This window comes from Epinephelus lanceolatus, chromosome 7 (assembly GCF_041903045.1).
Source record: "Epinephelus lanceolatus isolate andai-2023 chromosome 7, ASM4190304v1, whole genome shotgun sequence".
Lineage (NCBI taxonomy): Eukaryota > Metazoa > Chordata > Actinopteri > Perciformes > Serranidae > Epinephelus > Epinephelus lanceolatus.
Window position 1 is genome coordinate 16,829,119 of NC_135740.1, and position 12,925 is coordinate 16,842,043.

Consider the following 12,925-nt stretch of genomic DNA (forward strand, 5'->3'; position numbering starts at 1 on the left):
AATACACACATTACATCATTATTTGTCTTTTCTTTTTTCCTTTTGTTTCCCTTCTTTCCATCCCTCACACAGATGAGATCATTGCACCGATTTCATTCCAGCTGTTACGGTTTGGGGGCATCTGGGAGACATTCCAGTGCAGAGCCACAGATCACAAGCCCATACAGAGCCTCCTGCCCAGCCGTGTAATTCTCAACAGCTGCAGAGCATCCAGTCATGACACTTGAGCAAGGACACCAGCCGAACTTAATTAAATCTGAATCTGTCCGGATCAACGGAGCACATGTTCCACATCATTACGAACAATATTATTATATCTGCACTGTAATAATATTGCTTGGACTGTACAGACTGCATAACCAATCAACCAACAAAGATTTAATACGTGGAATATCTGAATTATTACTTCAACTGGTTGGGCAGCTTTTCATTGCAGAGGGAAACCACAGTGAAGGCTTACATACAGACATCTGTAACCCTCTGGGGACATCCAGTGGTCAGATATAGCTACTACATAGAAGAGACTACACACTCATTTAATCCCTGTTTTTGTTGTTGTTGTTGTTGTTGTTGTTGTTGTTTTTTCATTTTCTTTTTATTGAGCATCAATGATACATTACATCGATTCAAATACAGGAGTCACAATGCTCATATCTATATTTTAACCCCCTATCCCAAGAACATGTTGGACACCAATCCAGTAAAAAAATGATAACTGAATGTAATACAAAAATAAATGAATACAATAAAAAATATGTATTTATATATGTAACAAATAGAGCATATACCTAGGCTCGCCAACACTGAAGCTGTGCACTAAACAAGACATGGTTCACATGTATTCAATCACAATCACAAATACAAATGCAAGATGGCTGCTAAGCGGTAATTAAGTGGGCACAGTTTTAAGTTTACCTAAGTGCATCAACATCGGATCCCAGACAGAGAAGAATTTTTCTCTGGACCCCCTGAGAGTATATTTTATTTTCTCTAATTGTATGAATTGTGTCAGGTCGCTAAACCACAAAGCCACTTCAGGTGGATTTTTTGATTTCCAATGTAATAATATTCTTCTACGTGCAAGCAGTGTCGTAAAAGCAATTATGTTTTTATAACTTTTCCTTAATGTTGTATGTCTTCTATCTGTGGTACCAAATATGGCCGTAGCTATGTTGGGTTGAAGATCAATATTCAGTGCTTCTGACAACGTTTTAAAGATGGTAGACCAATAGGTTGCCAGGGCTGGACATGACCAAACATATGTGTTAAATCAGCAGGAGTATTTCGACACCTGTCGCAGCTTGCATCTGTGTTAGGATATATTTTAGCCAGTCTTGCTTTGGAGTAGTGAATGCGATGTAGGATCTTGAATTGTATAATGCTTAGTTTGGCACAGGAAGTGCTGTCGTTTACTCTTAGTAGAGCGCTCTCCCAAATGTCCTCTTCTAAGTCCTCCCCAAACTCATCCACCCAGTCTGCTCTGATCTTTGCCAGTGTTGTGTTTTTAAAAGAGGTTATACAATCACTAATTCTTGAGACAAGTCTCTTAGAATTGAACAGAGATTTTAACATCTAAACTGGAAGGTGATGTTATGTATGGAAAACTGGGATCATGATGTTTAAGGAAGTGACAGACTTGGAAATATCGAAATAAGCTAGACCGAGGGAGGCCAAATTTGTGCGATAAGTCCTGAAAGCTCACAAAAGTACAGTTTATGTACATGTCCTTAAAATTATGAATGCCTCGTCTCTGCCAGAGAGTAAATTCAGAGTCTAACCTAGCCGGGGGGAAAAGGTGATTATTGTGTATGGGACTTAGATGGAGAAGGTTATTAAACCCAAAGTTCCTTCTAAGTTGAACCCATATTTTGAGGGTGTTTATGACTATGGGATTGTTCGTGTATTGTAAGAAAGAGAGGGGGAGGCTGGAAGTGACCAGGGCTCTAAGAGAGGTGGAGGTGCAAGATGCAGCTTCAAAGTGGCACCAGTCTGCGTCAGGAGTATGGAGCCAATACATGATTTTCTGAACATCTGAGGCCGAATAATAGTGACAAAAATTTGGAAGAGCTAAGCCACCTTGGCTTTTAGGCCTCTGTAACAGTTCTAACCGTATTCTTGGCTTCTTCCCATCCCATATAAATAAAATTAAAGCCTTATCAATAGATTTAAAAAAGGATTTAGGGAGATAAACTGGGATACATTGAAACAGGTTAAGAAACCTAGGGAGCACGTTCATTTTGATACAGTTCACTTTCCCTGCTAAGGATAGGTGAAGTAGTTTCTAATCCCTGGTTTTTGTTTAAATAGCAAATGTGAAAATAATTTTTTCTTTATATAGTTTTTCTTCTGGCCTTAAAGGTTCAGCATGTATGATTTAAGGGGATATACTGGCAACAATGGAACATAATGTAAGAAGTATTGATACGTTTTCTTAAGTGTCTAACCATCTGAAAATAGGCTGTAGATAGCAGCCCTCTATGACAGCCAAACAGCATTGGAAAAACAATGATTTATAAAGCACAATTGCTTTATCCATTGTTTTTACTGGTTGTAATCACTTTGTCCATTTGTTTTGGAGAGGAAGAGACCTCTGCAGATGATTCAGCTCCCAGTAAAAACCTCTTAAACCATGAAAACTGAAGGAATCCTAACCTGGAAAAGTTTCAGCTATTGCAGTCAGCAGTACTAACCACTGATGTCACTAAATCCCCATAAATCTTGCACACTGCTCCTTTAATAAAACCAATATGAGGAAAAGTATTGATGTGACCCCCATCCAGAACTATCGTGTCATTTCTGTAGAGGATTTCTGAAACATATTATCAGTTTGAAATCATGTTTAAGGGCAATCAGCCTGATATTAGGACACGTTAATTCATTAATGTACACCTTATTTTTACATTTAGACATGTTGAATTTAAAAACTGAATTCCTTAGCCTAATGTAGCTCTTCATAGATGACATACCAGTGTTTAAATAGCTGCTCAAAGTCATTGCATTCTTTTAATATTAACAAAAGAATGCAAGTGACAAGCTGTACACAGGCTTCACACACGAAACCTCTGATGATCCTCTGCAAGAGTATAACATTAAACTTTAAGCAAAATTTAACACTTAATTTTTCAACCCTGGTCAACACGAGTTCAAGAGTTCTGTTTCGATCATTCACTAAAAACACTCATGCTGTATGTAAATGACCACCTTGTAACAAAAGGGAACAGAAACCAACCATGATGAGTTCATGTTCCTTTTCAACTCTGACCCGCAAAGTAAAGCTAACCACAAACCATATATGTCATGAGACTGAGACCAAAAGTTTCATCACTGCATCATCGCACAATAATCTTACATCAAATATACAAAAATATACAGTAGATCACCATTGCTGATTGTCCATAAAAAATTTTTGCGGTATAATCGACCATGATCAATTCATTAACAGATTCTTTGGTAATATTTACAGTGTTGGGAGGCCACAGACATGTAGTGTCTAAACAAAGCTGGAAGGAATACTACACAGGAAAGTACAGAGACACAGCAATAGAAACTCCATACTTCTCTCCCTCAGAACCTGGTGGACACAAAGCAAACATTAGGCACAGACCAAACAGTTCTTGGGGAGATTTTGGGCCCAACAAATGTTTCAATCTAACTTCTCAGTACAAAAAGATTAAATGACTAAAAGAAAGCAATTCTTTTAAAACTAATAAAGTGACATTTGTGACAACAGTTTTCAGTTTTTAGTAAATATCCTGTCTGTTACTATGCCTTACAAAACTATTATCATTTTCTTAGACTGCAGTTTGTCTGTGTATGCATTATGTTGCTCTGCCCAACCACTTTTGCAATTTGTGTGGGTAATACATCTCCAGTTGCTGCACCACCTAACACTGAATAGGAACAGGTCTTGAGGAATCCAGTCCTTTGTCTGTCTAGTTGAACCGAGTCTGATTTTCAGGCATGCTCATGTTTCTTTTCATCTTAAATATCACCCCCATTATTGTCTTATCATATATCTGTCATATTATCAGCCTCCCAAACATGACATCCATCTTTGACCTGACTGGCATATTATAATATTCTTCCCTTCCCTGGTTTCACCTTGTGTTTCAGAGAAGATTTAAGGATGAACGGTATCCTCGACCATGCTAGGTTTGTTACATCCTCACTAAATGTAATTGCCTACCTAGCCTAATCTTGTGTGGTTTATTTTGTTACAGTACATTCGTCATAAATCATGTTGACTGCTGTCTGTGATGTCTTTTTGGACAGAGTTGTCTGTGGCTTTCATTAAACCTGACGTACAATTGAAGATTGTCAAACCTGTTTTAGAGGTGACACATGCTACTAAAGTCAGATTGTCATGTGACATCACTGTGATGTTACAAGGATAATAACATCTTATGATAGTATAGAAGCCATCATAACTATAGTTCCTTGATCAAATAAAATGTTGCAGAAGAGGTGCCCAAGATTTCTGATATTTAAACTTAAGATTTTAAGCTGTTCAAACGTCAGGCAATCAAAAGATTAAACAAACAGAGAGAGCTGAAACAGAAACAAAACTTGGAAATAACATGATGCAACGTGGCAATGTAGTAATCAACATATTTTTCTCATGTATGGCATGCACTTTTTACAACACGTGGCTCTGACGACATGTTGTTTACTCTGATGGACTTTCACCTCTTTGTCTGACAAGCAGCAGAAGTGATTGTCATAATTCCCACAATACAGTCGGATGTTTCCAGATCACATCAGGAATTTATTGACATCATTAACTGGAATGTGAAAGCACCTCACACAAACACACACACAGTTACATCACGCCAGATGGGAATTCAAAAGCAAACCTCCATTCCCATCCCAGTCAAAAATATTCCAGTCTCATCTCTTCCTTCTACATGTCTATAGCATGACACAACGTAGGCCTATAGTTGCCTCTTTCTCATCAACAGAGGACTTAAAGACTTGTTAGAAAAGCTAAAGTAAACAGTCGAATAGCAAAGAATACGATTGGACAAATACAAAATATGTTCTAAATAATATTAGAGACTTTACTGTCCATTAATGAATGTAATAGCATCATAATGATGGTTGTTTTTCATGAGAGGTGTCTGTGAAAAAAATAAGTTATTCTGTTTCATTGTGAATTTTTGTGGGTCATGTCGTAAATGGTGTATTTTAATATGTTGTTATTTTGTACAGCTGCTTCCTTGGCCATGTCTCTCTTGTAAGAGAGATTTTTTAACTCATTGAGACCCCCTTGTAAAATAAACGTGAAATAATAAAAATATATAAACTATTAGTGTTAATGATGTTGTCTGGTGTTGTTGCTTTGTTAGTGAAAAGCATAGAAGTAGGCTATTATAACATTTCTGAAGACCAGACAAACACTAATGAATATAGTGGGGGGGGAAAGTGGGACTGACTACCCAAGGCCCCAATGGGAGGGGAGCACTTAAAAAGCCTGGAATGAGGGATCTATGTTTTGTTTTTATTTTGGCTTAGGGAAGGGTCATACATATTTAAATGATTGTATTTTGTATTTATTTTACCGCAGATTTTTAAAGAAAACATGGCCTCTAAATTACACCATTAAGCATAGCCAGAAAATGTAAAATCAGAAATTATCATTTGATTTTCAAAATTCCATTGATCCTTGGACACATGATAGTTCATCAAAATCATTTTATTCTACGTCTCGTTTAAAATTTGGCCAAAAATCCACCATTTGTACAAACTAACCAGCGTGTGCGGCAAGAGAAAGAGAAACATTTTTTTCAGTTCCAGGATTTTGTCTTTTGAACATCAAGGGGTACTCAGGGAAGCTCAAGGGAAACTATTTGTAACTTTGGGAAGGGTAAAGAAAAAAGAAAAAAAGTCATACTCAAGCCAACTCTGATAAGTAAAGAACAGTCCCTAAAAGGTTGCAAAATGGTTTAGTCATCTCTTGCACCAGGGTTAGTCTCTAAACACAGCTAGAGCCAAGTGGCTGACGGCTTATGCTGCTGGGGCACCAAGATACACTGTCATGTCTTTCCCCAACAAAGGGAAATGTGGGTTCCAAAAAAGAAAAGAAAGAAAGGAAGGAAGGTGACCTTGGGTGACTTGAAAGGCGCCTCCAAATAAAATGTATTATTATTATCATTATTATTATTATTATTATTATTATTATTATTATTGTTATTATGGGCAGGGGGCCCACAGGACTGCTGAAGCATAGGGCCCAGAGTTTGGTGTTACACCCCTGGTTGTAGGCTGCTCTCAGACTAATATCACAGTATGGTCCCCTGGAAGGAACAATAAGGGAAATATTAAAAGTCTGGATGGGAGAAAAAAAATCTTTGTCTTATAACGTTAGTTTACAAAAAAAATAAAGTTGTGTCATTTGTTTTTTAATTGTGCACACAATAATGAAAATGTTAGACTGCATGCTTACAGGTCACGAGCAGTGTTTTGTCATAGTCTCGAAGTTTTATGAGGATGTCGCTTCTTTCTTACAGTTTACAAGTTAAATAATAGTATGAGTGTTTGAGTATTCTTATACTAAAATTGTGCTGTTAAATTTACAGCGTCAAGTTATCATTTGTAGGAAATACCTTTTTATTCTGAAGGATTCAGGCCGGAAGTCGTATTGCTGATGCTGCAGGTGGGCACGCGAGCAATTAACGACCCCGTGTATTTCCTGGGACAGCGTCAAACTTTTCTGGGCAGTGAGCACGACAGTAGGTCCTATTTCGGTCTCTTTTATTCTTTAAAATAATTTCCTCCAATAAAAATCAACCAGTATGATACTGCTACCATCTTTTTTGATTATTTTCCATTTCATAATTGTGATATTAACTTTTAAATTAGGTGACGTCGTGCACATAATCTGACATAATACCATGATACAGTTAATTAGGCTAACGTTACTACTAAATAAGCTAACGTTAGAGACATAGCTCAGCTTTGCTGGTTTGCACCGTTGTATTTTTTCGCAAGAGAAGTGAAATGTAACACTCTGAAATAGTGCATGACGGGTGATGAAATAAAAAGCCTAATGTAATGTAATGGGGACATTTTAAGAAGCTATGGGTAAACGCCTGACATTAAAGAGGCACTGACCGCAGCTCGTGTTATGTGTCAACTCATCCGCAGGTGCCAGTGTAGCTAAAGGACCAAACTGAAAATGAAATAAGAGACATGCCAGCCTGAAAGTAAACAGGCACTGCGCACACGGTGGTTACAGCTAGCGAACAGTGTTAAAATGAAAGGAAACAAATACCCAAGAACACCCCGAAATAATTTTCATTTTACAAACAAAAGGTCGTAAAAACAAAGATGATGGAAGTCAGTCAAAGGTGGCGGAGTACCTCTGATTATGCAGTCGCCTGGAAAGCGAAGTTCCTCTGGACTTTTCTTTGCTTTTGGCCGATCATGGGAAAGTTTGTCATCAGGTCACTCACATAAAAGTTGAACAGGATCGCAGAACAGGAGAGATGAATGCCAAGGTAAGATGACTAGACTGATCTGTTCAGTTCTTTCTTGTTTAACTCTATATCAGGTTATTATTGTTATGCGTTTTAAAGATATAAGAGTCCATTATAACAGCGAGGAAGTGAACAATAGAACAGATAGACTGTTAATGTAAATAAAATGTAAAAATAATGTACAATTAATAATGGTTATTGATTAAATTTGATCTGGATGTTTTCTGCATAACAAAAAAATGTTGTCAGTATCATGAAATCATTTCCTGATTATTTTATGTACATGCAGCTATTTCATTAACTTTGTCCACATGGATAAAAACGTAGCTAGTGGCTCTGTGTTACTTTGTTAATAGTGAGTTTAAAATGTGTCTTGATGTTGACTTCATTAATGCAAATTAGTGTGATTTTGTAATGACTGAGATTGAGGCATCATAACTGTTCTCTGTGGTGTAAGCCTGCAGTTTTGGTTATTGAGATGTTGCGTTCTTTTCCTTTTATTTTGGTTTTATGTACTAATTTACTGTTATTCAGATAGTTTACATGTTTTTGTGTTGTCATATTAATGGACTTAAATTATAACATTTACTAATTGCAATATCAGTTAATGGCTTTTTGTGTCATTAACTTGAGACTTGAAATCTCTTTTGGCTTGTGCATTCAAGAGTTATCTGTACTGATTTTGCTCATTTGTTATTTCCCTCAATCTCTCTGTCTGTCACCACCTCACTTTCTCTCTCTCTTTCTCTCTTTCTCCCTCTCTCTCTCTCTCCCTCTCTCTCGTCTTCTCTTTGTTATTCAGATGAAGTTGTTTATTGTCGGTATCATCTGTGCATTATGGCAAGTCAGTCATCAAAATCCAATGGGCCACTGGACTCTGATGCCCCACAGTATGTTTGATCTCTATGAAAACACATCACTCACTTCAGGTTTAAATAATTCTTCCTTAACCTCTTTAAATCTCTGTGTGTCCTCTGTTAGTTTTGGTCGTGGAGGTGGATGGCACTTTGGGCCAGCAGCCACTGAGCTGCCTGGAGTTTCCAGAGGATCTTACGGGAAGAGGTGGCATGAATGAGGATATTTTTTGGAGGAGGAACGGAGTGGAGGAAGAACAGACAGGAAACACATATCTGCTGCAGCTGGAGGAAAGCTTAGGAGGGGGAAACTACACCTGCCACCGCAAGGATGGATCGCTCCTCAATTACACTGTAGTCCTGATCCAAGAGGAAGAGACTAACAGGAGGAGGATCCTTGTGAAAAACGGCCAAGGTAGAGTCTAATTTAAAATAGAGCAGCTTGAATTAAGCACATTTAAATTTTTTTAGCTGATAGTTTGTCTCTTGTTTGTTTATTGTCTTCCATCTCTGCTTGTTTATGTTATTTTTCTCATTAGAAGATTATTTAGAGTGCTCTGCCCAAAATTACAACGGAGAGTTCCACTGCTCTTGGACCTGGCACAGCAGTCGCGTAGGCAAAGTGGCATTTATCAAAGCTCGACGGTAAGCTTCCAAACTGCTGAAATGTTTTCTGTTTCGCTCTCCAATAATAACACACTGTTCAGACTCATGTCAAAGCTGAGACTACACAGTGACATCTATAAATACCTCCTTATGTAAGGAAACAAATTTAGGATCAAGGTCACGTCATGGAATCAGCTCTCAGATAAAAAATAATACAGCTGTAAATGTTCCAGAATGATCTATGTTTTGCATCTATAATACTTATCAGTAACTGCTCTTCACCTGTTTGTCTTTGAAAAGTTGTCACATCTTCTTGGCATGAAAATCAAAGCCAAAATGATAAAAACCAGTGTGTGTTCTGAATTGAGAAAAAACATATTTTTTACACTATTTTATGCAGTGTGACTGACGACAGTGGCACCCAGTGTTCTGTGGATGCCAGCGGTCAAGATTGGACATGCTCTTCGGGTCAGAGTAACTTCAGATGTTCAGTGGACGACAGCGGACACAGGATCTTGTGCGTAGACGAGCAGCACTGCCCCTATGCTGAGGAGACCCAGCATATTCACATCAATGTCTACGTGACGACGGAGCATTTCCTGGTGGAGAACTACTCGAAACATTTTTACCTGTCAGAGATCTGTGAGTTTTTATTTTTCTGCACATAAGACACTGCTCTTTTTCATCTGATTGTATCCTATCTTTGTTTTAATCTTTTGCTTTCACCCTCGATAGTGAAACCCGATAAGGTGAATATCAGTAAAGTCAACACCACGGTGATAGAGTGGAGTTACCCGAGCTCTTGGAGCAGTCCCTACTCCTACTTCCCCCTCACTTTCCAGATTGCACAGCTCAGGAGGGGTTGCAAAAGGTGTGACAACCCGTGCACTGGCTTAAAAGCCACTAAGGTGAGAGGAACCAGTTGATTGTAGTGTGAATTTTATACAAAAAAAGAACTAAAGCACAATGGAAAATCTTTTTTTAAAATGTCAGGTTTGCAATAAGATATTTGTGTCAAATGACAGGAAATCCCACAAGTCATCGAAGAACTGCACAAATGGGTACATGTTGCCTAACTTGAGTGATTCGATGTCATTTATTCTGATTTCTTAGACCCTGACAGTCCACTCGACAGACATTTGTCAGTTTGAAGTCAAGCACAAGGCTAAGGCCATCTGTGTCCGGGCTAAAGATGCTTTCTGTGACTCACAATGGAGCGAGTGGAGCCATATCAGGTCAGTGCCTCCAAGTGGTGTAAAGGGGGAGATTCAGCTTTCATTCCCCCTCTAAGGTGCTTACCAGTTATCATCAGGTTTTTCCAGCTTTTTTCAGCCACCTGACTCTCATCCTGCCAGAAAACATGTATACTTCCTTAGTAGTTTTAAGTCTCTGCCAAATTGTCTGTTGTCTTTTTTACCTCTTGGTTTCTTTAGGAAATATATTTCAACTGCTTTCTGTGGTGTCTTTTAATTGTCAAAGACTTTATAAAACTGGCATTTGTTTGAGATATTATTTTTATTTTTAAAAAATGTCAAATGCAAGAAAATAATGTTACTATTTATTAATTTTTTTTACTTACGTTATTACTCATTCTGCACTGATTGATTGACTATTTTACATTGTTACCTCATTGACCGCTTCAAGCTAGACCTCAGGAATTCACATGATACAAAGGTTATTTCAGACTGATTTCTATATTTGTTTTCCATTACAGATTGAAGAAACACAAGAAGAACAAAAAGAGCAAACATCAGCAAGACAAATCATGAGCTTCAGGAAAACAAGAATCCCAAACTGGATATCTTTTCAAATGTTATGTTTATTATTTATATGCTTTTAATATTTGTGCCACCTTATATTATGTAGTTTGTAATATGTATCTATTCTTTATACGCAAAGAAATAAAATATTCAACACAATCTCTTTGTTTCCAGCCTAATGAAGGACATCACTACCTCACATTTTTTAAATGGGTTTTTCTTTGTTTCACAGTTACAATCAGCAGCTTCGTCCTTGTCTGAGCCATAACAAGAAGAATTCATTTTTACTCATGTTTAACTTTGTACAAACTTTCTTATAACACCACATTCTCATAATTCTTTAACAAGGCTGTATTGTACAGTCTAAACACCAAACACACATTTGTAGTGAAGAACAGAAACCTCAATAGTTGTTTCTATTTGACCAATAAACAACAGGTTTAAATGTTGTGAGCTGATCAGAGTTTGATGGCTTTCCCCTAACCAGTAAGGTGAGAGTGTGGCTTTTGGTGGAAAAACTCCTCCTCGTACTGCAACAAATAACAGAACCGTCGCTCAGCTTTGAAATGTGTCTGTTGCCTGTTCTCTGAAAGCAGATGCAGCATGCGTGGTATTTCCTCTTTCACATGCCAAGAGACACATGTAGCTTTTGCATTGTGTTCTCCTCTCATCTCTCTCTTGCTCTCTCTGTCTTTCTCCTGAGTACAACTATTGGTTTGTCTCATGTAGCACCAAATTTTTGGACTTATCCTGCGTCTGCTTTACATCATAAAACTCATTTACATTGGATCAGCTGACGAACAACAAAACTTAAAAATCAAGTGTTCATTTCATATGGAGCTTTATCCCTATCTTTATTCAAGAGAGTGGTCTATCAGTTTGAGAGCATTTTTTATTGATTTCATGTTCAAAAACCCTGTCCTCGCACTCAAATAGCCTCTGCTTGCGCTTGGATCTACTGTTTCTGCTCAAACTGTGTGCTCGCACTCAGATACCATGTTGCTCGCACTCAGATACAATGTTGCACGCACTCAGATACAATGTTGCTTGCACAGATTTCCTGCTCGAGCTTCGGCTTTTCTCCTCACACTCAAACTACCCTGGAGGGTGGGAGTGGATGAACCCGGTTAAAGAGTACCCGCCCAGACGGGACGCTCTAATACTAAAGCGAGCACGCCCACAAGGAGGCAGGGATCATTTCATTGGTCAACAGTAAATCTGGCATTCTATTGGTTGGGGGATTTTGACAGGGTTATTACACAAAAAAATCCAAGCGCAGGGCAGAAATCTGAGAGCAGAAATTCCGTGAGCGCACAGAAACAGCGAGCAGAAAAGCCGAAGCTTGAGCAGGAAATCTGTGCAAGCAACGTTGTATCTGAGTGCGAGCAACATTGTATCTGAGTGCGAGCACACAGTTTGAGCGGAAACAGAGTAGATCCAAGCACAAGCAGAGGCTATTTGAGTGCGAGGGCAGGGTTTTTGAACGTGAAATCAATAAATAATGCTCTCAAACTGATAGACCACTCTCTTGAATAAAGATAGGGATAAAGCTCCATATATTTTATAGCATACAACCTAATGTAAAAGGAATAGTCTATTCATGAAAACGTCACTTTGTTTCAAACATCCCTTTGCACAGACTCCCACACACAGTATATTGATAGTTAAGTTCTAACAGGACCTCTAAATCGCAAAAGGGGGCTGATGTGTCTGCTATTAGGGAACATCACTGCCGTAACTTAGCAACTTTCAGTACGTTTTCCCCCTGACAGCAGAGGAAGTGTCTGTGTTACTCAGACTTATTGTAAGGCTGAGTAACACAGCCTTATCATTCTTATTGTAAGGCTGTGTTACTCAGCCTTACAATAAGAATGATTAAGGTTTCACTAACAGCATGATACTATATTAGTCCTGTGCTTGTGATAGTCTTATCTTAGCAGTAACTGTAACAATACAGAAGTATTCGGTTAGTCTAGTGCAGTTGTTCAGAGTATTTTTGGGTTGTGCCCCTTAAGAAATGTCAACAGATGACCCCTCATCACAGGAAGACATAAATTGTGAGCAGTTAAGCTAAAGAATTATTGTATGTTCTTCTTTTTAAGATAGGTAGGTATCTAGTATTATACAAGAAAAAAAGCAAAAATAACAGTAAATCTAGAGCTTTTTTGCGAAACAACAATATTGTTAATTTCATTATTGTTCCCTTCAAATTAACTCTGCCTAGACAGAT

The 12,925-nt window shown here is 38.1% G+C and overlaps 1 protein-coding gene across 1 annotated transcript; it reads left to right on the plus strand.

Annotated features, from left to right (window-relative positions):
- The first annotated feature begins 7,332 nt into the window (after positions 1-7,332).
- On the plus strand, positions 7,333-10,842 carry il12ba (interleukin 12Ba). The gene is made up of 8 exons (XM_033633138.2): positions 7,333-7,496; positions 8,278-8,365; positions 8,457-8,744; positions 8,869-8,974; positions 9,336-9,577; positions 9,671-9,843; positions 10,049-10,170; positions 10,650-10,842. Exons 1-8 carry the CDS (start codon positions 7,485-7,487, stop codon positions 10,702-10,704), a joined length of 1,086 nt encoding a protein of 361 aa, XP_033489029.1. The 5' UTR covers positions 7,333-7,484; the 3' UTR covers positions 10,705-10,842.
- The last annotated feature ends 2,083 nt before the right edge of the window (positions 10,843-12,925 follow it).